Below are 23,986 nucleotides of genomic sequence, written 5' to 3'. Positions count from 1 at the left end.
GAAGCCTTTGCACCTTATCCAAATTAAAGTTGCTCTTCTAAAAATTGTCATTAGTTGAAAACTTGCATTTCTTTCCATGTACCATCATTCCCCCCAAAAGTTTAAGGCACGTTCAAGCTGTCACTTAGCTGCAAAATAGTCAGGTGATCTTGTTTTTTTAATAAAAATAGCTCTTAGAGAAAACCTTAAAATACATACAGAAACAAATACCCTGGGAGTGTGAAACCCTTGCCTCAAGGTGGGTATGGTAGAGTTAACCTCCATGCTGGGTTGGACACCAGTACTTCTGCTTTGAATCTCAGTGCAGTTGTTTTCCATCCAGATATTGAAGAGCATATGAAAAGGAAGAAAGGATCATCTACAGATAGATACCAGAACTTCCCAGATGTGAGGGACCAAGTGCCAAAATTTGTGTAAGCCTCAGCCAGTACACAGATTCTACTGAATGGTAGAACTATCCTACAGTTTTAAATAACCCTACAGAACCAGTTTAGGTGCCATAAGTATATATGCTTGACACAGGAGTCTTCCTAAGAGCTAGAAACAGGAAAAAAATGTGTAGAACTAATTCTGTAAAGCTGCCACTTAGCTGTTAGTAATCCCAAATTAGACAGGGATTGACAATATGTAGTCCTTAAATAACTTTGTACTTTTTCCCCTGGTGTCCATTTTACCTGTATTTTTCCATTATCTGGGGTAGCCAGACAGCCATCTGAATCTTTATCAATATGGACAGTGGAAACAGTACAGATGAGAAAAGTTAATCTGAATGATATTTTTCACTGATGGTTTATGGAGGTGAATTGTAAGGCTTCAGAAGTCTAAGGTAAGGTTATCTCTTTACTATTTGGAAATGATTGCTGTACAATTTCAAGTCTTTCTAACTCATAGACTTCAGGGGAAAAACCCTAACAAATTTGGAAGAAATGTTGGGTTTTTTTATTAGTAGTAGTATTGTTTTAATTTCTTAATAGTATTTTAAATTATTTGTTTTTATTACAGGGTTGATCTTTGGAATGCCAGTAACTTGAAGTTTGGTGACGAGTTTCTAGGAGAACTGAGACTCCCTTTGAAATTTCTCCGACAGTCCAGTTCTTATGAAGCATGGTATTTGACATTTTTCTTTTGGAGAATAAGTAGAAACATATGTCTACTCTGAAGACTTAAGAGTAATTACTGCTATGTGATAAAGTTTAAATGGATTTAAGTTGTATCTTTTTTGTAAGCAAGCCAAAGTAATCTTAGCAAGTGTAAGAACAAGAAATTTTGATAATATGATTAGAGGTTTCAGTCTGCCTCTCTGTAGCATGTGGGAGTTCTAGTATGTTGTTTTTATATTATTTACTGCAGTTCATCAGCAGTGCTATGGTTTTAGTGTGTGGGTTTTTAATCATATCTACATAAATCTTTGTGTTCAGAACTTCCCATGTTGCAGTTGGTGCAAAACAGACTGGCAAACTTAATTAAGAAGGCTGATTCAGAACTCTCAAGAGTTTGATACATATATAAATACTCTGTGTATCTGTAGAGTTTCTCTATGCTCATGTATAGCCTGAGAAGATCTTGTGTTTCAGCACTAAGTTTCTGTCCTATTTTTTGCATATCAGGTATTTTCTGCAGCCCAGAGATAATGGTAACAAGTCATTGAAGCCTGATGACCTTGGTTCCTTGAGGTTAAATGTGGTTTACACTGAGGACCATGTTTTTTCCTCAGACTATTACAGTCCACTGCGAGATGTCCTGCTAAAATCTGCAGATGTTGAGGTAATTTGCTAGTGTTGTTGGTTGTTTACTTGCAGATCATCTTCACAGGGGTCTCTGAAGATTTGTCACTATCTTGCTGACAACATAGTTGTGTAATTACCAGAGAGGTCAGCTCTTCCTTTTCAGACCTCAGAGCCTTGTTAAGCTCTGCATATCCCTTGTGCTTGTTTTCAGTCCTTGCAGAGCTCTTTATCTGTGTTCTGTGGGTGAAGGCAGACCCAGGAACACAGTGGTTTTTTAGCAGCAGCACATTCTCGGTGATTTTTTAATTTCAATTGTTTACCTTCATTGGACACAGGAGCAGGTTTGTTTGCATAATTGGGAAAAACCCAAACCAAGAACTAGTCCTGAAACATCAGAGATTTGGACCATGTGTCCCTTTATGTGTACTTTTTACAGTTGTAATGGTGCTTTTGTTTTTTCACTAAAAGAACTCCTTCTGTACTCACTGGGACTTGAAATTGCAAAGGGTTAGATAGAATTTCTTTCTCTTCACTTGCTTCCCAGGCAAGTGACATTTACTGAAAAGACAGCCATTAAAAATGTGGGAGATCAGAAGAGACTGTACTGTAGTAGTTTTTAAATTGCTGCCCTCTTGTGACCAGAACTTACAGCCCACAAAAACTGGGATGTGGCATCCACCCACGTTATATACAGGCATTTGGGTAACTGGCCATTGCAAATGTTGTGGGGGGTTCTGCATTAAGAAGCTAATGGGATTGGAAAAAAAGAGTGGTTGTTCTGGAAGGATTTCTCTAAGTTTTTATCTTCCACCGTTCAGCCTGTTTCAGCATCAGCTGCACATATTTTGGGTGAAGTTTGCAGAGAAAAGCAGGAAGCAGCCATACCTCTGGTCAGGCTTTTCTTACACTATGGCAGAATTGTGCCTTTCATAAGTGCCATTGCGAATGCTGAAGTGAAGAGAACTCAGTAAGTACCAAAACCAAACTGCTGTCAAAAATACCTAAACTGCATTGGCTAGTGCCAGAATCCTCCACTCAGTTTCTAGAAATATGCAATTTCAGAAGAAAATGGTGGGGTCATTCCTGTTCTTCTTAGCTGTGTGGTAGAGTTCTTTCTAAATTCTTTCACTGCTCTCAAGATCTGGTTAATTTGACCTTAGGGAGGAGTTCCCATAATTTTTTGTGGAAATTATTTGCAGGACTATTCTAACATGTGAGAGCGGGGATTTTTACTCAGTCTTGAGTATATATGATAACTGAAATTCTACATTACTTTCAGCTGTTCATATGAAATAATTTCAGCTTTGTGTGCTAATAAATCATTTTATGCTGAGTAAGTGTTTGTTGAATTTGTTCTAAACAACAAGCAAGTTTCTTCCAATCATAACTATTTAAGGCAAGCTGTGTGTCTAGTCATCCCAGTTAAAGGGTGAAGGATTAATGAAGGATTAAGGATGGGATTGAATTTGACATGGGAGGGCAGAAAATTAAGTTGGTTTTTTTCAGCTGCCTTTTTTTTTTTAATTCCTTGTTTGACTTATTGGTGGGCTGATAGTTCAATAGTGTAAGATCTAGTGTTCATACCGAGCAGATCCTAAAGAATATTTGCTGCCACAATCCTTCTGTCTGTGTAGTCATGCTCTTGACTAACAGTAGAAGAGAGAACTGGGAGTCAAGTGGAATGACAGATACTGACTGCAAACTTCCTTAGTACAAAATAAAGTCTTTGTGTGGGTTGCTCTTTTCAGAGTGTCTGAGGGATCGAGTGTTTTCTTTCCTGTAGGTAGGTGTATTTTTTCTGAACTGCAGGTTGACTGAAACAGCATGGTTGCTGTAGCATGAGAAAACTTGCTGATCCCTAGTCAGTCATGTTAGTTTGATAAAAAAGCAGCAAATATACATATTGTAGATGAGATCATTGGCTATGTACCAATTTGCATAAAGTAAATTGCTGAGCAGGGAGGTACAGGTACATGATAGAGCAGTTGGCTGAAGCTTTATCAGTCACAGAGGCTGTGTGTCTAATACAAGATGAGCTCTGTGCAAGAGAGTTTTAGGCAAACCTGAGAGGCTGCAAGATGCCACTTTGCCACACAGTTATCAGGGCTGAACTGGGGTCTGCACTGTGTTATCACAGAACAGTGCTCCAAGTCCCTTAGAAAATATGGCTGTGCCATTGGAGCCTGTGTTTTCTTTTTCCTCCCAACTCACAAGTACTTATTTTGTAGGTGCAAGTAGTAGGTTGTGTGCAATGTCCAGCGTAGTTGTGAGACTAATCCCTGCCTCTTTCCCTTACTCAAATCAGCAGTGTTCAGTAGCCTGTGAAAACAGATGTGTTTCTCAGATTTGTGCTGTAGACCTCTTTGATTTGAGCCTGTGTATCACTGTGTATGAGGATAGTGCACTGAGCACACAATGCTAATACAATGAAGATCTGTAGTCCCTCTGAGTTTTCCAAGGCTGCTGCTTTTCTGTTAGACCCTGGAAGTGCACTAAATGCTGCATGACTGCATTTAATGGCAGTGTGGTGTCAAAGGGAGATTTTGCTTGTATATTCAAACCTAGAATTCTGTGACCTTTCACTGCTGCTTTTATTTCCATGTATTAGCAATTCATTACAAAGAGACTAAATTACAGAAAACTGTTCACTTCCAGAGATCCAAACACCATTTTCAGAGGAAACTCGTTAACTTCCAAATGCATTGATGAGACAATGAAACTGGCAGGGATGCATTATCTGCAAGTTACACTAAAGCCAATTATAGATGAGGTAAGAACAGTTCAGACTGTTTATTTGGTAAAACATCATTGTAAAGGCCTTCAGGGAACAAATACTGTTTATAGTTTCTCACTTTAAGAACACTTTGTAAGAGTAATGTTTAATAGCTATTAATAGCTTGTTTCTGCATTAAAATCCTGTTTGTTAGGTTAGCCACAGCTGAGTTGCCCAATTCAGAAACAGTTGGATTGCATTAAAGGAAAGTAAAATTTCGATTTATTAAGCCACATTACCGTGTTTTATAGAAACTAGCTATATTGTTTATGAGAAATTGATAAATAGTATATCCAATAGAAAGCTGTTGTGAAGCTATAAATAATGCATTTCATCCAGTGGGTTTAAAGGGATGCAGTTATTCTGAGATAACTGTGCATGTGATGCACATATTGGAACAATGGTTTATTATCTATCCAGTCCAGAATGGTGGGTGTGGATGTTTTAGTGCTGTAATTGGGCAATACTTTCAGACCACAGACTTCCTTCAAATGATTTGGCAATTTCTTCAGCTGATCTTGTCTTAATATTTCATCAGAAAATGCCAAGTTTTAAAGAATATGTATATACTTTCAAAGTTGACTGTTTTGGAAAAAATAGGACTTTTCTTGGACAGGTTTGCTTGAGAAAGTCTAAAGAACCATTCTGCATTTCAGTTGAAGTAAAGGCTACAATGAATTAATGCTGCTTTTTGGAAAAAAATTAAGATCATACATAATTTACCTTTGCTGTTAAAAGAAAAAATACTGTTTATAAAGTTGGCTTTTGCCTTTTATATCTCATCTCAAAAGCTAAACTATTAAGCTTTTTACAAAACTTTTTGTACTTGTAGATAAATTTACATGTCAATTGTTAACTGTATTTTTTTTCTAGATCTGCCAGGTCCATAAACCTTGTGAAATTGATCCTGTGAAATTAAAAGATGGTGAAAACCTGGAAAATAACAGGGTATGCATTAGATTTTGAAGACAGTCTCTGTTTATGCCATCAAGTTTAACTGAGGTCCTCAGAAGTTTGATCTTGCAAATAATTTTGTCATTCATTAGAATACACTGTAAGCTTTCTTGGCACCACCCTTAGAATTATTTCACAACAGCTTTACATTATGCTATAAATGCAATACCTGTAGAAAGTTAATGACTTCTCCTGCTGCCCTGAGGACGAGGATAACTTATCCTTGGAGAACTCTCTCTTCAGCTGTAAGGAGGCTGTAGCAAGGTGGGGGTTGGCCTCTTCTCCCAAGTAACAAGTGACAGGATGAGAGGAAGAGATCTCAAGTTGCATCAGGAGAGGCTTAAAGTGCATATTGGGGAAAACTTTCATAAGGGTGGTCAGGCACTGGAACAGGCTGCTGAAAGAAGTGGTGGAATTGGCCTCTCTGGAAATGTACAAGGGGCTTGTGGATGTGGCACATGGGGACATGGTTTAGTGGTGGACTTGGCAGGGCTGGGTTAACTGTAGGACTCAGTAATCTGAGATCTTTCCCAGCTTTAATGATTCTATGATTCTGCTGATGATGTAGTAAACAGTGCTAGAGGAAGGAATGATTTGCCATACTGCTGTGTCATTTAATGTTTGGTTTAATAGGAATGATATTTTTACTCTTCTTGTTGAATATATGCATTTCCCAAACAGTATAATTGAGTGAGAGTTTGTTTTTCAAGTGCATAATGTTGAAAGTGGGAATCTTTTAATGATGCCACTATGAATAAAACCAGGAATAGTGCCACTTTGCACAGCAGAAAATTACACTAATTTTGTCATAATCTTTGCATTTTTTCAGGAAAATCTGAGGCAGTATGTTGATCGCATTTTTACTGTAATTACAAAATCTGGTGTAAGCTGTCCTACAGTGATGTGTGATATTTTCTTTTCACTGAGAGAATCAGCTGCCAAACGTTTTCAAGGTGAGTTTATAGATATAATTTTATTTTGCATACCTGATAGCTTTTAAATACAGGTGTAGTCTAGCAGTCTGCATAATCCCTGTTGAATTTAGTATGTGAACAGCAGTTTATCCAAAATAATATTTGCAGTATGTTAATGCTGTTTTCTCATCATTTATTCATTCCACAAAGGAACATGATTTTTGATGATGGTTGGAGTTTTTTCTTAAACATCTTTCTAAGGAAAACAGCATTTAAAAAGATCATTATGATAATCTTTTATAGGTTCAGTATTTGCAAAGCATACTCAATTTTCAAATGTTCATGATTTTGTAGTGGCTTATTCAGCAGATTTCATGCAGTGGAATTATTTTCTGCTTATATGTCAATTTGTAATAAAAGCCAGTCTATAAATTGGAGTTACTGCTAGCTCACTGATCTAGGAGCCCATGTGCTGCAAAGGTTTTTTGGCTGTCACCTCTTTCCAGTCCCTCTTAGTTGTTTTGACTCTGTGAGAGTAGGTGCACAATGTAAAACCAGCATTAAGCAAAACAACCAAGCAATGTGTTTTCATGAAGGGAAGCAGATTACAGTAGGGCAGTTCTGGAGAGAGTAGCACAAGTTAAGCTTTTAAATAGTCACTTTGGAGTAGGCAAGCTCAAGCAGAAAACCATAGACTGTGCTGTCGTGCTCTTTATGTTTAAATAAATACATAAAATGTATTTTCTGTAACTACCAACTGGAATAGATACACTAGGCGTCTGTACAACACTTGTGCTCAGGGCTATAAGTAGGTAGCTGAGACTTGGCCTCTGTGTTGAACGTTTCATAAACTGTGTAAATTATTCATCATACTTCAGTGCATATATGGAATAGCAGATGTCTGTGAAATTCCCTATGTGGTGGAAAAGTGAATGGTGTTCTTGCAGCTTATGTTATGAGCCTGGTTATTTTTTAAAGATGCTCTCACTGACATTTCTTTGGGTTAGGCTAGCTGATCTCTGGCTCCAAATCCCCCGTCATTAGTTAATCCTGTAACTCACAAATACATACATTATCCAGCACATGCTTGAGTGAGCTCTCTCAAGGCTCTGATAATTTCATGAGGCTTTTCAGGAAGGATTATTGAAATGCTGAGTAGAGGTTTTTTGGTTTTTTTTTTTAATAGGTGACCTAGATGTAAGGTACACAGCTGTCAGCAGCTTTATTTTCCTGAGGTTCTTTGCTCCTGCCATTCTTTCTCCAAACCTCTTTCAGCTTACACCACACCATCCAGTAAGTACTGTATCAGTTTTTTTCTAGCTGTGTTTATGGTTCTGTCACCAGAAGTCTTTCTTCAATTCTTTCAATAGCCTTCAGGAAAGGTACCCTTGTTAGTTCAAAGATGTGTTATATCTGTCTTGGATATGAAGCACATGTTGAATGACTGCATGTGAAGAACTTGGAAGAAGAGTGAAATTTAAGGACACACAAGGTAGATGGTCTAAGCTGCTGTGGAAAAAAGGGTCATTGCTTCAATCTCGCCACATCACATTAATGCTGACTTGATTGGCAGCAGTGTTGGAAATATTTTGGATGTTAAACAACATATGGCAGGTTCTAGTAGTTGTTCTTCTTGGGAGTGGGAAGGATGTGGACAGCCTTGTTTTTGTTTTGGAAGCGATTGCCTTTGGATCTCTGAAGCTATGGAGCATGATGGCTTATGAGTCAAAAACCTTTTCATATAAAATCAATTTTTTTCCTCCAGTGCTTTCTTAGGGGTTTTTCTAATTTTTTGTTACTCTTCTGCAAGTGAAATAAGAAAGAAGAAATATAGTTTGCCTTCCTCTATTCATTATTTTAAATAGCTAGTTCATATAATATTGTTCTCCTTCCTAGGATCCTCAGACTTCTCGAACATTGACACTTATCTCTAAAACCATTCAAACACTAGGCAGCTTATCAAAATCTAAATCTGTAAGTATGCTATTTTCATTTAATGACTTAATTTAGGAAAGTGATTTTTTAAATCTTTTATCATTAATGGTAATTAAGCCTTTAAAATGCTTGAGTTGCACTAGGCTCATGAAAAACTGGTTATGATTGCTTTGATTATAAGCCTCTCATGTTTAGAGGAAAACTAAATCTACCTTAATCTGAGCTAGATTTCAGTAAAGCAAAATTGTGTTACCAATCTAGAGGTCTGTTTCAGAGCTCTTCATTCCTTCCTTTGGAAGAAAGACAATGATCAGGAGAACTTGTGAAGTTCTTTGCTTATCTGTGATACAGGATCAGCAGCTCTACAGGGCTTGATTGTTTCAGCATTTTAAAACTTAACTGAGAAAAGTCACCCAGTAAGGAAAAGGGCTATACTTTCCTTTTTATACCAGTTCAGTTTTCTGTCAGTGGTGAGATTAGAGCTAGATGCCCATACTCTGGATGTTTGATTGAAATCAGTGTACCTAAGGCACCACACTGCTAGAGCTGGTGGTAATTTGGGGTGGGTGGGGTCCTGTTAGGATTCACACAGGTGACTGTGTGCCTCAGTTATGAATCCTTCAAGACAGCAGAATTCTTTTTCTTATACTTATTGTCAGGAGGAAAAAATTAAGCCAAAGCAGAATTTTGAAGCATTTGAAGAATGCATTATTAACTGTAGCAACTGAACATATGAAATGCATTCTGCTGCCTCTCTGAAATAAAAGTTTGGTACTACTTGAATGTGTGCTTTATAACATGAAAGTAGTACTTTGCTTATTTTAATTCTGGCCAGAAAAAAAAACCTGTCTGTCTGCAGTGGTTTTCCTCCTGACCTGCTGCTCTTAACAATAATATTTTCTGTATAAACTGTATGATGATATGCATGGTTTTGGCTTTGTATTTCAGGCCAATTTCAAGGAATCTTACATGGCTACATTTTATGACTATTTCAATGAACAGAAATATGCAGATGCAGTAAAAAATGTAAGTAATACATGTGAAGGTTCTAAAAATCCTGCTGTGCTGTTGAAGTTGAATCCTAGAAAGCAATACATACTGTTGGCAAACCAGGAGGTGTGTGGAGAAAAGCAGACTCCTGATAACTGATATTCAGGAAACTTTTATCAAATTATACACATCAGTAGTAAAATTTCTTTGCATCTATTTCTAGTTAATAAATTGGTTGGATTAACAAGCTGCTGCTTAGAGCTTTTGAGATGTGTGTACTTTGTAGAATGCTGCAGATCTGTGATGAAAATTGCTTAATCCCAAAGGAAGTGAAAGATCCCTATAACAAAGGAGAAGCACAAGAAATATTAGGCATCTGTAGTTCTAGTGCTTGAGAGCATTTGTGCTATTTTTAGCTTACAACCCAGGAAACCTCCCAAATTTCTCAAGCTTCTGCCATTACCTTCTTTTAACTTCTTTTACAAATACTCTCATAGCTCTGTGCTGTGCAAATGCTGAAAGATTTTAATTTGGGTAGTGTGGTCCTGCCATTTTTACATCTGCTTTTTGTTTACCTTTTAGTTTCTAGATCTGATTTCATCTTCAGGAAGAAGAGATCACAAGAGCATAGAGCAACCTATATTGCTTAAAGAAGGGTAAGTAGGCATGTGCAACAAAACCATCTACTCATGTGTTTACTACCATTCTAAGGCAGCCATCTCTTTTTCTGCCACCCTTATTCCATTCTTGCAATGAGAGAAGAATGTAGGAGAATTCTTGTGTTGCAATTTCTGCTCTCTGTGGTTGCTATAGCTGATTTGAACATATTTTCATTTGATTTAAACATCTTAATATAAATGTATTTTGAAATAAGTGGAGGAAAGAGAAACCTGTAGAACTTAATTAGCTTAGCTAAGGCAAAATAAACTCAGCATTGTATTAAAACCAAGCTGGGATCTTCTTCCTGAATTCTAGTGAGTAAAAGCTGTAAAATTTCACTGTGAAGACAGTGGAAGACTATGAAAGAGAGAGATACTGAATAACTTAATGAGAGCAAAGCCTGCAAACAGAACTTGCTTTTGCTGCTCTATGAGATACATGTGCTAACTATTATCATGGGCATTTCAAGGAAAATTTGACGTGCATTTGGAACAGTTTATAGTTTCAGTACTTTTCCTTTTTTGGGAGGTATGTTCCATATGCTGTCATAGTTTCAGATACCAATTGTTGGCATTTTTTGTTATGAAACTGGGTTGTTAAGATTATCTAAGTGCACACTAGAAATAGTTTCTTTGAGCTGGGAGGAAGAAAGGAAAAAAATCCAAATTTGTCAGAGCTCAGTATGCTCAAATACTGTTTGAAAGTAAGCTCTCATCATTGTTTTAAGTAATGCAAAAACTACATTTTCAGTGAAAACATGATTACGTCTTCTATTTAATCTTGACAGTTGACTTCTCTGTTAAACCTCTGTCCTTAGAAGCAATTTTGTCTAATTTAATTCTGTACATTTATCATCCTTTTGGTTTTCAAAATAAATTTATAGTTTATAACATTTACCCTCTAACTGTAAAGCATTTTTTTCTGCCTCTGTCTTTCTTTTGCTCCTGTCTGATTTTTTTCTGTCTTTTCTTGCTCGGCCTGTGGCTGCTGTTGTAAGGACTCTTAAACTAACAGTAAAGAAAGTTGATGGTAATAGTTCATGCAGGTAAGATGGTAGAGGCAGTTGCTGCTTTGCTGTAGCTACTGGCTGACAGCATGTCCTTTGCAGCAGTAGATTTGTCTGACTTAACTTTGGGGAGGAAGTACTCTGTTTAACCATCCTGAAATGCCTGTGTAAACGCAGCACAGAACATTTAGTTACCCATTTCTTGATGTTGACCTTTTATTTTATTTTCCTTAAAACAAAAACCTGTTGTAAATAGAGAATAAAGGATTTCTATCCATAGGCAGGGCAGCAAGAAGCACTGTATGGATCCTGAAGAACTTACTGAGAGTGATGAAGAGACCATGCATTTTCTAGGCACTTCTTAATTAGTATTCATGTAAATTATTCTCAAGGTTAAGAAGTGGCCTTCAGCAGTCTATTTTCTTTTTTTGCATTATTGCCATGTTTTGTTGTGGGACATCTCACAGCCTTTGATTTGATTCTTCTCCAGACTGAATGGCTGTTTAGTGGGGTTTCTATTTGCCTTTGCAATATGTTTGCTTGCTTTTGTGTTTTTAATCTGTCTTCACCTCTATTAAGAGTATCAAATGGAAAGCTAGAGCATAAGTACTTTTGAATGAAAAGATTAGTCATTGGCACTTGGGTTTGCTGACATCAATCATGCCATCAGTGCTCAACAGCTGCCTGCCTGGTTCTTTCCAAAAGAAGGAGAATGAAAAGGAGAACTATTATTTTTATTGATGGTGAAAAGGGCATGTCAGTACTTCCAAGCAAAGCTAAGGTGGATCCAGATTCAGGTCTACCATAAGCATGAGAAGAAACAGTATCTCCAACCACCTTGTACTGAAATGGATTTTATCTTGGACTTTTTCTCCCTTTGTGCTTCTATTTGTTCTGACTTCTCATTCATTCTGCAATTGCTAGAAACAAAGAAGTTGACCTTATGACTTCTGTGACTTTGAATGCTAGTCACCTATCTCTGGGAAATAAAAGCACATTTTTCTCTTGGCTATGTCACCTATGAAGAATTTAATTAGAAATGTGCTCTTAGCTCTGCCATATGGAGTTTGCCTTTTTCAAGGAAGGGAGGCTCTGTAGCAGTTTGCAATTTTAAGTCACCTTTAAGTGTTGGCATGAGAAGGATTAGAAACTAACTTGAAGAGCATGTTGTCCTGCCCAAAGGTATCAGTTCTTCCTTTGAAATTTGCCTTAACCTGGAATTATGAGGGCTACTGCCAATGGGCCTGGTAACAACCTGAATCACATGGTGTTATTAAATATGTCTCAAGTATTCCAAGAATAAAGATCAAGACAGAACTGTCTGACCATTTTAAGAATGAGAGATGTGTAACTATAACCAGTTAAAAAAAAATCTGCTGCTTTAGACAGTCTTTGTCAGCTTTTGCCCACACAATGAGCTTGGAATGAGCAGCAGGCACCAGCCCAGCTGATTACAAAATAAAGTCTGAAGGAACTTGGGTTTCTGTTTGAGCTTTAAACAGACCTGTGGTTTGGTCAGATGTATTGTAGTTATTTCTGACTGAAGGTACCAGAAGCAAGAAACAGTATTAGCTGTTCTAAGCATTTTAGCTCTGCTATTGAAAAATCTTAAACCAGGTCATTTGCTGTTCTCTCTGTGTGCTCTTTGTGCTGTGTAGTGCCTTCCTACTTGACAAAAACTACTCTATAGTAAGTAGTTTTTACCCACTCCATTATACAGTTCTATATTTGGCACAATAGCTAATGTAATGTATAGAGTAGCTGTTATCAACTCTCTACTGCATATGGACACACATTTTTATCTAACAAAAATGATGCTGAGCAGTATGAAGTCACCAAAGTCACATTGAAGCTTTTGGATTGATTTAGTGGTTAGGAAAGTGGTAGATGCATCACAGTTTCCCAGTAAACTAATTTCACAATAAACTCATTCAAGTTTGAAATTAATTAAAACTGACAACTCAGTAAATGAACACCCCTAATCTGCTGAGAAAGGGCTGGGGGTGCTCTACCTTCCAGCCATGAGATCACTTTGTATGTTACTGAAGTTGCATTTCAACTGCAGTATCTATGTGCAATTGCAAATGAGGCTGTGGAACATCCTGATTTTGTTTCTAGAGCTTGAGAGTGATTAAAGCATGTAAGGGCACAGTCCCTGTGCTCCAGAGGGTTTACACCTGCCTTTTAATTATTAAACATAGTCTAAACTTCTTGAGCTTTCTCACAGCTTAAAAAAAAAGCTTGTAGAGTCAACAGGTTGAGCTTAGCAGAGCAGTACTAACAGTGTTCAGCCTTTTTTCTGCTGTACTAGGAAACCATTTAGCTGGATTTGTAACTGCAGAAAGGGCACAAACTGCAGCTCAGTTAACTAACTACAAATCAAGTTACATGTCTTGCCCCTCATCTACATCTGGAAAAAGGACAGACATCTAACTAATAGGTGCATCAAACGTGTCCAAATGTGACACTTTTCCTTGCCAAGAAAACACCTCAGTGATTAGAAAACACTCTGTGTCCCCTCCTAAAGCTTTGCAAGTGCTATGACATATCTGTATATATACACATTCATGTATAAATCTCCATACATAAGCATGTATTGTAACAATTGGTGCCCTGTTTACTAGGTTCATGATCAAGAGAGCACAAGGAAGAAAACGATTTGGTATGAAAAACTTCAAGAAGAGATGGTTTCGTCTGACAAACCATGAGTTTACCTATCAGAAAAGCAAAGGTAACAAAGGTTTGCCAATCCTGTTTTGATACATTGAAGCAAAGATTAAACAGAAGGATTGTGTAGGAGTAGAAGACTGAGATCCAGATCTGAAACTGTAGAATACAGTGCAGGCATGTCTGTCAGCCTGTATGTTTTTGCTCTTCTTTTAGTGTCTGTATTGACAGTTAGAGAAGCTTCTTGGATAGCACACTACCCTGTAAGTTAGCAAAGTATTTGATAATATTTGTCTAATATCAGTCAGTAACATCATCTGTAGGTTTCACAGTTACCTAGATTGTCATAGGAAGCAAAGCTTACAAACCTCAAGATGGAATTTGGGTTTGTATTGAACATTCTCAGATTCATCTCAGCATGTGCTCATAAATTTGGTATAGTGTTGGCACAACTGGATACAGTAGACAGGGATTCACCTGCAATCTTTGAGCTTTAAAAAAATGTGTTCACTCAATGTTGCTTAATAGCAAGGATTTTATTTTTTTGCAAATTGTTCCTGTCTGTTCAATAGTACACAACAAATACCACTTCCTTCCATCATGTAAGTACATAGGGAGGAAGAAGGATAAGGAAGTATGTTCAGATCATGCCAGTCATTATTTCACACTCAGCTTTGAGATCTTGCATCACCACTAGTTTAGTTCAGCTGACAGGAATGATATATTTCATTGTCACCTTTGCAGTAAATGTACCGTGTCCTGCTGCAGTAATCAGTTTCTAAGAGGTTTGCTAGTGTAAGGTATTGCAGCTGAAAAGAGAAATGTACTTAAGATAATACTTAAGGACCATGCTAGCAAATCCCTGCTGAGTGAAAGATTTTCCCTCTTTTCTTATGCAGTCAAAATGATCTTCAAAGAAACTGAATTAGCCCTTGGAAAAAGGGCAAAAGGTGAAGATGAGTTGTGAGTAAGTGGCTCATTAGCTTTGTGTCTGTTCTGCAGGTGATCACCCTCTGTGTAGCATTCCAATTGAAAACATTCTGGCAGTGGAAAGGCTAGAGGAAGAATCCTTTAAAATGAAAAATGTAAGTAGGTCATCTTCATTAATGTATTTGTTAGGCTGCTCCAGATCCAGCAGCCTAATCGCCTTTTTCCCTTCTGTAACCTGGATTGGGTTTCTGTTGAAAGATGTACAACCACAGCTGCTTGTTCTGTATATAGTAGCAGGAGTTTCCAAAAGTACAGCCCATTCAGATTCTTAACCGCCCAGTCAGCAGTCTTTGGGTTTCGTGATCTGCAGCACACTCAGTACTGAGCACTGCTGGTCAGCTGCCAGCTCTGTAAGATCACACACAGGTAAGATGATCGAGCCCCTGCCCTTTCTGCCAGGCCTCTCTGGTGAGGAGGAACTTGCTGCTTATAATTGTGAAGGATCACTACTTCTTTATTAGCTACTAGGTTTCTTTATTGGTTCATGGATTTGTATATTTATATTTAATTTGGGTTAGTTTATGTACCAAAACAACGTCTGTGCTGTGCTGGTATGGTTTGCCATTTTGCTTGCCACATTAGGGAATAAAATACAGCTGTTTTTCGCATGCATGGAACTCTACTGCCAACTTCTGTATTGTGTAAGAACAGACTTGATCAGTTTGGGTGATGTTGGGAGCCTTTTTCATACACCTCTGACTGTAAAGCTGAGTCCAGTCCTTTAAAAATTGTATTTAAAATTAAACAAAAAAAGAGCTCAGTTTTTTTTCCAGTTCCAAACATGTATGTACCACAGACTAACTTACACATATAAATGGTTGTGACTTTTATCTTTTTCTGCCTTTAAGTCCTTCCTGCCATCTACACTGCTTGTGAGTACCATGCAGGGCAGTGCTCAATCCTGCCCTAGATATTAGGTTCCTCAAACAGCTCTTTGTTAAAAGTGAAATACAATTCTAGGCTCTTCAGTGTTTCCCAGTTTTAGGTATTATTTTGGTAACATCTCTCTCTCTCTCCCTCTCTCTCTCTCTCTCTGCCAAAACGTGGAGTAAGTTTCTGTTCCACCTGCTTCTAGAACACCATCTCAGTTGTACTGTAGTTTGCTCTGGTGTTTATAACTCTACTACACAGGCAAAAACCAACCAAGCTGCAAAATAATTTAGGCTATCAGAAGGCAGCTATAACACTGCAAAATAATTTAGGCTATCAGAAGGCAGCTATAACATGTGATGAACTGCACTCTGCAAACTAACTTGATTGAACTGAAAGCAGCCACACAGTTGAGATAAAACTCTTTAACTGTCTGTAGAGAGGAGTGAGCTATAATTTTGTAACTTATGCTGAGTGTACTGAGCTAGACTGAGCATCCAAAATATGTCTGCATTGTGAAGATTCATTATCAGAAAAATATACCTTTATTGTTAACATCAAAAACCCTGTGCTATTTTGGTTGCTTAAAATCAGTATTACTTGGGAAATCAAGGTGACTACATCCATTTCAGAAAGTAAGCCTCAGTCTTTGCGTTAACAGTAGAAAATGATGTCACTACCTTCTTGTGCTAATATATTCCTATTTTTTTGCCATACATAAATAGATTACTGCAGCAAGATCAGAATTCTCAGAACACCACAGCAGATGTATTTGCAATGGATATTCCCTTGTGGGTGCTTGTGTGATAAAAATTCACACTTTGTATAAATTCAGTGTATCTGTGCTCTGAATTGCACCAAGTGTTTCTTTCCCATTCATGTTAAACCTGCCTGTCTGGCAGTAAGGCCAGTAGCCTTCGTTGTTCTTAAGCACTGTTTGGGGAATGTGAGGGTGGCTTTAAGTACTCTTTGGGTCTTCTGTGTTGTTTGAGAGACAACTGGTGGTTTTCGTAGTGTAAAGGTCTTGCAGCCACTTGAAATTCTTGGCTTAGTTGTGGGCTCCTCAGTAACTCTTGCCATATGTTGGATCACTTTGGTTGGTATCCCCTTACACAAATCCCTACTCCTTAAATCTGTTCCTTGTTGCAATGCAGGAGGGTCCATTTAGCCCAGCAGGACATTAAAATTCTTTTCCTTGCAGCTCTGTGTTAATAGAGAGTTGAACTGCATGCTCCTGTCTTCCTTTTTCTTCCTTCCATCCTAAACTCAAATTATCAGTTATGCCCTGAAGAGTTTTTTTGAAAGGACTCTGGTGTGTAGTTGGCACTGTTGGACTGATCACACCAAGCAGCTCCTACACTGCCATGGTGCATTGTGCCTTTCTAATCATTGTCTGATGCCATTAGGGACCAATATCAGACCAATTGTCTGATACCAATAGTGCTTCCCTGCTAAATCCAGGGAAATTATTCTTTGAGTTTTCCCTTTGCTATTTGGCATGATGCACATTTGAAAGCAGCACAAAGGAAGAAAGGACTGTGGTTGGTACCAGTCTGCAACATTCTCTCAACCAGCTAGGTGCAGAATTCAAGCCAGTCTTTCAGGTCTGTGTAACAAACAAAGGCAAATTTCAATTGTGTTGAGTCTGGTTTGTTCTTATTGTTTGGTTTGTTTGTATGGTTGTTGTTTTTAGTGGTGGTGGTTTGTTTTTTTCGGTTTTTTTTTTGGTTGGGTTTTTTTTGGTTTTGGTTTTTTTTGGGGGGGGGTGGGGTTGTGTGGTTTTTTTTTATGTATGTGTGTGCACCTCTCTCGTTTTCTTTTTAAAACAGAACAATGAAACCAGCTGTTTATAAAATTGTATTCCATATGGCAATGTAATATCTAATGATTTGAATAATCAAGTGAAGAAGTAGAGGGGAGAAAGATAATTTAGGCATACCTGAAAGAGAGAAGAAAATGCATTAAAACTAAGTATTTGCAGAAGCTAGAGGAAATAAAGGAAATTTACCCTTCCAAAATTTGCAGCCAGGATCACTAACTTGAGCTTAGTAATCTTCAGTGCATGATCAGTGTAATCAAACAATAATGTTGTGCATCAAAATGTTACTTCTTCAAGAGGAGGAAGGTAAATCCCCTTCTAGGTTGCAAGCTGTTTTGAACAGGCAGGAGAGCTTTAGTTAAGATTTTCGGTTGTCAGGCTGTAACACAGAATTAATGTGTAATTATTTAAACCACCTGATGTCAATCAAAGAGAAACAGTATTTTTGTGATCTTCTAATAGCAGCTATAGTTGGGTGCAGAAGCATGGAAGTTACCAAAAGGGAATGGTCATGCTGAAACAGGTACTAAAAGGACTAGAGAAATGGCAGTATTAAAGCAAAACTGTCACTAAGGCTGGATCCAGACTCCTTTTTCTCTTTTCTGCCTCCTGCTGATGAGTGTTTCCTTTCAGGCCACCAATGGGTTCCTCTGTCAGCCTTCCAAAACTTGGAGTTGCAGCATTACTAAAATTGCTTCCCTGAGGCTGACAACAAATCTTGTTGAGACCCAAGCAGCAAGTTGATATTAGCTATTTGTAAGTCATCTCCTACAGGAATGGTATCTTATTCCTTGTACCAGGTGAAAGGTCTTGTTCTTTTAAGGGCACATTTGCTGCTTGGTTTTGTGTTGAAATGTATTTATTGGTCCATTCTTTTAGTATGCTGTGTTTTTCCTGCAATAAATCTTCACTCTGATTCTAGTCCTAGGTTCACTGACTCATTCTGGTGCTTTATTCTGTGGTTTATTTGCAGATGTTCCAGGTGATCCAGCCTGAAAGGAGAGTCCTGTATATCCAAGCAAATAATTGTGTGGAGGCCAAGGACTGGATCGATATCCTCACCAAAGTTAGCCAGTGCAACAAGAAGCGCCTGACGGTCTATCATCCCTCAGCCTATCTCAATGGCCACTGGCTCTGCTGTAAAGCTACTGCAGACAACACCCCTGGCTGCACACCCTGCACAGGGTAAGGGTTTAATGTGCCATGGCAAGGTGACTTGCAGGGGCACAGCTAACTGAGATTTACCAGGTGTGCAGGTGTTCAAAGGCCATCTGTTGGTATTCCTGATGCTGCATGTCTGGATTGAAATGTTGACTTTTTAGAGTTAGAGATGGTGATAGGAGGTGACTGTGGGATTAAAAATACTTTGGTTTTGATCATCTGTCATTAATAAACATGTCCAAAATCCATTCAATATCTTGTTTGTAAATTCCTGAAGCACTCATCTGCTGATAGATTTAATTCTACACTGATCTTTTCAGGGGGCTGCTCATGCTCTCTCTTAAACAAAGATGTACTGTCTGGTTTGTAGGAAGCAATTTTCATCTAAAGTGAGAGAAGTCACAAGACTGTAGTGGTAGTTAGACTAAGATAGAAGACTTGGGTAGCTGGAAGTTCAGTGCTTTGGCTCCTCCATCTGGCTGTAGCTGTCTAATTCACCATAATGGCTGGATACTGATACAGTCTTCTCTTTCAAGTCAGTGAAAGGGTGCTGGATAAATAGAGGCGTAAATAAGTTTGAACTTTTCTTCTTTTGGGAAAAAATTGAAGGTTTTGAGCTCTGTTACACACAGTCTGTTGGCTTTCATGAGAACTCACTTTTACTTTGTTGTCCCTGTTAAGTGCTTCATGTGCCATAATACATTGTTTAGCATATAACTTTTACCTCTCTTCGTGATGCTTACAGAGGCCTGCCAGCAAATATACAACTGGATATAGATGGAGATCGAGAAACTGAGCGCATCTACTCTCTTTTCAACCTGTATATGCCAAAATTGGAAAAAATGCAAGGTGAGGATTAAAGATGATTACATCTCCAATTCACTTACCAAGGCAAAAATGCCTGTGAGAAGTTGGATGTTCTGGCTCAACCAGCCTTGCAGATCACATCCTAGAACACAGTGGCCTTTATTCCACTTGTTTCCCCTTCTGCTGTCTTGAGGCAGTTGTGTGTATTATTTTTGGTGCAGTCTCATGGTCTGTAAAAAGTTCTTTGCGTACTAACAGTTGTTTGAAATACGGTCTTAACCACATCATCCTAAAATAGCATAGGCACAGGGCGTTGCTTGGAGGCTCTGAATTGACAAATCAGAGCCAGCACTGAACCAGAGGTTTACTGATCCTGACAAGAGCTTGCACCAGCAAAGTTGAGGTTTCAGTGGAATATGGTTTTGTGTTACCAGAAGTCATGTGCATGCACATTCCCTGCAGAGCCTAAGAACAGGCTGGATACAAATGGTTTCTTTGGAAAGGCTCTTTCAGAATTACCCATTGAGGGTGACCTGTGGATGCCTATGAAATGTTGAAAAGTGGAGTTTTGGCTGGGAAACTTTCAGGAGCTGCGGGAAACAGAGATGTGATGGAAAGGATAAAAGAAGAGACAGCAGAGGAAGTTGGTACTAGTAGGCATGCCAAGAGAAGTATCCGGTGTACACAGTGCCAGACTTGAAATCTCAGTTTAGCGCAGCGAGTGGCGGGGAAGCCTTCACTGTGGCACTGATCTTTAAATAGGACTTTATTTTATAATATGAGATAAGCCAGTGGTGTCAAACACACAGACTGAAAAGCACTTTAATCTGTTCCTGGCTGCTGTGCAATTGCAAACTCAAGATCCTCACCACTTCCGAGCTGTCTGAACTGGTGCCCAGCTTTCCCCTGTTCCGAATCCTCGCTGCCAGAGCCAGCATCGAGTGTCAGTGCTGGGGAAAAGGACGCAGGTCTGGCACAGACAGTGCAGCAAGGGGAAGGGAATTTGAAAGCTGACACTGGGACAGCAGTAAAGCTAGAAGGAGAGACAAAGTAAAATCCTCTTTCCCCTTCTGTCCCCTTCTGTCCCCACTACAGTGCAGGAGTAGATCACATGGGAACTGTGTTGTGGATGTTCATGTATAGTCAATGTCCAGATCTCTTAGGAAGGCTCCCTGGTAAGATCAGAAGGTATAGAAGGATAACTTGCCCCTTTGGATATGTCATAAGGCAGGCAGCCAGGCAATAGTTATGGCAAATTCTGCTTATGCTTATTGTATGAATCTTTTAGAGGTAATGGTGTAAAACACGACTACTTCAGCCTGTAATGTTTTCAAATTCAGCCTGTACTTGCTGCCTGGGGGTGGAACCTGTCCCCACAAGTGAATACTTGACTTTGTGCAGGCCAACCCTGCATCACAGTGGCAGAGACAGGTCTGTGTGAGTTTCCAAATGTGTGCATGGGATGCAGATAGTGGCAATTGAGATTAAAGCATTGTCTGTGCAGCAAAGGACAGCTTCCCACCGAGCCAGCAGCAGCTGCCAGGCTTGCTGCGCTTTCTGTACAAGATGAGGAGGAGGGGAATGAGTATGGGACACCTTCTGTGCCTCCCAACAGCCCAGCAAAACTTCCAGTGTTGATGTCAGCCGCAGTTCTTTGGTGGCCAGACACAAACCAAGAAACTGTATGAAGCCCAGACTGAATATTTTTAGTCTGCTTGTCTTGCTTTTTTCCCTCTTGCCTCATATCTATTCCTGTACTTCATTTTTTTCTCCAGAGGCCTGTGGGAGCAAATCTGTGTATGATGGACCTGAAGAGGAAGAGTATTCTACATTCATCATTGATGACCCTAAGGAGACGTATAAAACACTAAAGCTGATTATTGAAGGTGTTGGAAATTTAGAGCAGGAACACGCTCAGTATAAGAGGGATAAATTTAAGAAGACAAAATATGGAAGCCAGTAAGTGCAATGGGTTGTACAAACAGGGGAACAGTCCTGGAAGATGGTATTTCCCTTGCTTATGCTCTGGGTTTCACTGTATTTTGTCCAAAAAAGGTCCTGCAAATACATACAGAGTAGCACTGTGATTTAGTATTTATATCACAATATTTCAAAGCACTGAAGTGATTTTTTTAATGCTTGTTTTTAATGCATTTTCATTAATAAAATTTAAATATGGGTTTGTTATACTGTTATACTAAATTTTGAGCCCATGCTGGTGAGGTGAGCAGTAGTTAGTAGCAGAAGATAGATGTGTTTACCAGCTTATCTTGGAGTGTTGGTTTAAAAACGGAAAGAGTAATGGACGCAGCCACGTGACTGTATTTTGTGTACACATAAAGCATTCTGCATGTGGCTGACAAAAGAGAGGATCAAGTCAGTCAGTTCTAGCTCAAGTAAAATGCAGTATTAACATTACTATTCCAACTCTGAAAATCAAATTTAGGGAAGAAGTTCTTGTGTGTTCCACCTTCTGTTCTGACATTTTCATGTCCTGACAGATGGCTCTATGTGTAACACTGTTCTTTTCTTTTCTTTTAGAGAACATCCCATTGGTGACAAGAGCTTCCAGACATACATCAGGCAACAGTCAGAGATCTCAGCACATTCCATATGAAGTGCAAAGGAAGTCGCAGGACAGTGCTGAAGGGTTGATTAGTGATGCTAAATAGCAAAACAAAAGGGAAGCCACACATGTAGCAAAATGTATGGATAAGTGTCAAGCTTACAAACTTTGAGACTTGGTAAATGTATTCTCTTTTCAAGAAACTGTTATAATAGTTGCTATGCACTTTATTCATCTGGTTATTGACAGATGATAAAACCCTGCCTTCTAGGCAGTTGTCGTGTGTATTTTTAAATTTGCTTTGGTTTCTTGGAATCTAGTGATCAGTTCAATGATCAAGGTGTGTGGACTTCATCTTGACAATTCCCATGCAATTCCTTGTGTTTTGGAAACCAAGCATGCTGCTAATATGCAGCATTTTCTAGAAAGGTTGTTTGTTACTGTTTTTTGTTCCTGATTAATGTATATTATGCCACACCCCCTGCTTGCTCTCTTAGGAAAAGCTTAGTAACACTTTACTTGTGATGCCTGCATTTAGAAAAGAAGCAGAGAAAAATCCCTCTGGTGTAATCCTCTACATTGTAGCGTGTATTCTGAGCAGGCCAAGGAGCAGGCCTTTTGTTTTTACAGCAGTGTAATTTTTGCTAACTGTGCACAGTTTTTAATAGAAATTCAAATCTGAATGGTACTCTTGATATTTTTGAGATACAAAGTCATTTCTCCAGGCACATTCAGCAGACTTTGGATTTGAAGATGCAATCTCAGCAGTGTAATAAAACTGACTCTCATAAATATGAGTAAGAAAAAGATGAACTCATGTCAGAGCTATGTGTCTCTTACACAGTCCAGTGAATGGTAATCTTTGAAAGTCTGCCAACTGAAAGGCAAGGTAAGCTGATTTTGATGACCTTTTATCAGCACAGTGAGAAGGACAAATAGAATATGGATCTGGCAGCTGAGACATGCTGATTCCCAGGCACAAAAGCCGTCAGGATGGGTTTTCTCTGAAAGGATATTTATGCACTGGAGTCCATGCTATCCTAGTACCACTTGCTTTTCTGGAAAATAGATTTCTACTTTTCCAAAAATGTTTTTAAATACTTTTTAAAAGAGACTTGTTAAATGATATTTAGTATATTAACATGCATAATGATAACTTGGTAATATTATGAGTATAGTAAAAATGGAATGAGCTGTGTATCTCACTAATACCAACAAAAGGAGAGGAATAAAGATCTTCTAAATATTCAATGCATATTTATGTATGCTGTTTAGCTGTACACGATAATTTTTCTCTGTGTAAGGGTCTGATACACAAACATCTAGCTTTGATGGCTTGGAAGCCTGCATGATGGACTTTAGGCCTCTGTGGGGTAGAAGCTAGTACAGGTTTTAAGCTGAGTTGGATCAGAAAGCATTGATCAGTTTAATGTGAAGATGTCTGTCTTTGCTTCGTGTGTTTAAGAATAATTCTTAACTGTGTCCTCATTGCATCTGATATGATTTAAGATGGCTAAAGTACTTTGAATGCCTCTGTTAGTGATGCTCTTAGGAATTAAGTTTTGGTTTTGTTTGAATATATAGTAGACCACCTTCTAGTAGATGATAGATGATCTTTTATTCATCTTCACCCAGCAGACTGGGAAAAGGGAAGTAATGAAGCATTGCAAAGATGCATTTAGGACTCCAAGCTTTTAGCTGCCATGAACTGCAATTTTTAACATGTATTTGTAACTTAATATTGTTTATAAAATACTAATGACCTGTAATGTGTGTTCTTCTTGCCAATTAAAAGAAATGGTTTATTTCTGAGAACTGTGTCCATGTTTGGAGTCTTTTTAAATTCACAGTGGCCCCCAGCATGCCTCTTGGCACAGCATCTGCTGAGAGTGGGGGCCATGGATGGAGATCCTTGTGAGTGAAACCTGCCAAGTCCCATCCTTGCTCCTCATCCCATCCTCACCCACCCCTTTTCTTGTCAGCATTGCACCGGTGGGACTCTGCAGTGAACCAGACTGGGCATCTGCGCCAGCTATGAGCTACCTCAGCAAAGAAAGCTTGCTCAGATAGGTTAGCATCTTGAACTGGTTCCTTGTGTTACTGCACAGTAACTGAGCTGAGGCCATGTTGAAAGGACACGGTGTCCT

At 38.7% G+C, this 23,986-nt stretch overlaps 1 protein-coding gene across 1 annotated transcript in view; it reads left to right on the top strand.

Annotated features, from left to right (window-relative positions):
• The window catches only part of RASA3 (RAS p21 protein activator 3), a 92,220-nt gene extending 68,569 nt beyond the window's left edge, over positions 1-23,651 (top strand). The window contains exons 8-23 of the mRNA XM_014306626.2: positions 1,003-1,107; positions 1,608-1,764; positions 2,546-2,694; positions 4,383-4,497; positions 5,374-5,448; positions 6,284-6,407; positions 7,555-7,661; positions 8,265-8,342; positions 9,252-9,329; positions 9,876-9,949; positions 13,584-13,690; positions 14,629-14,711; positions 18,279-18,490; positions 19,212-19,315; positions 21,049-21,232; positions 21,815-23,651. Coding sequence (XP_014162101.1) covers positions 1,003-1,107; positions 1,608-1,764; positions 2,546-2,694; positions 4,383-4,497; positions 5,374-5,448; positions 6,284-6,407; positions 7,555-7,661; positions 8,265-8,342; positions 9,252-9,329; positions 9,876-9,949; positions 13,584-13,690; positions 14,629-14,711; positions 18,279-18,490; positions 19,212-19,315; positions 21,049-21,232; positions 21,815-21,890 — 1,828 coding nt within the window. The 3' untranslated portion in view covers positions 21,891-23,651. The remainder of the gene's footprint in view (positions 1-1,002; positions 1,108-1,607; positions 1,765-2,545; positions 2,695-4,382; positions 4,498-5,373; positions 5,449-6,283; positions 6,408-7,554; positions 7,662-8,264; positions 8,343-9,251; positions 9,330-9,875; positions 9,950-13,583; positions 13,691-14,628; positions 14,712-18,278; positions 18,491-19,211; positions 19,316-21,048; positions 21,233-21,814) is intronic.
• The last annotated feature ends 335 nt before the right edge of the window (positions 23,652-23,986 follow it).

Source organism: Geospiza fortis, unplaced genomic scaffold (genome assembly GCF_000277835.1).
Source record: "Geospiza fortis unplaced genomic scaffold, GeoFor_1.0 scaffold192, whole genome shotgun sequence".
In the NCBI taxonomy this organism is placed as follows: Eukaryota; Metazoa; Chordata; class Aves; order Passeriformes; family Thraupidae; genus Geospiza; species Geospiza fortis.
Note: the sequence above shows the minus strand (reverse complement) of the source record. Positions and strands in the feature narration are given on the sequence as shown.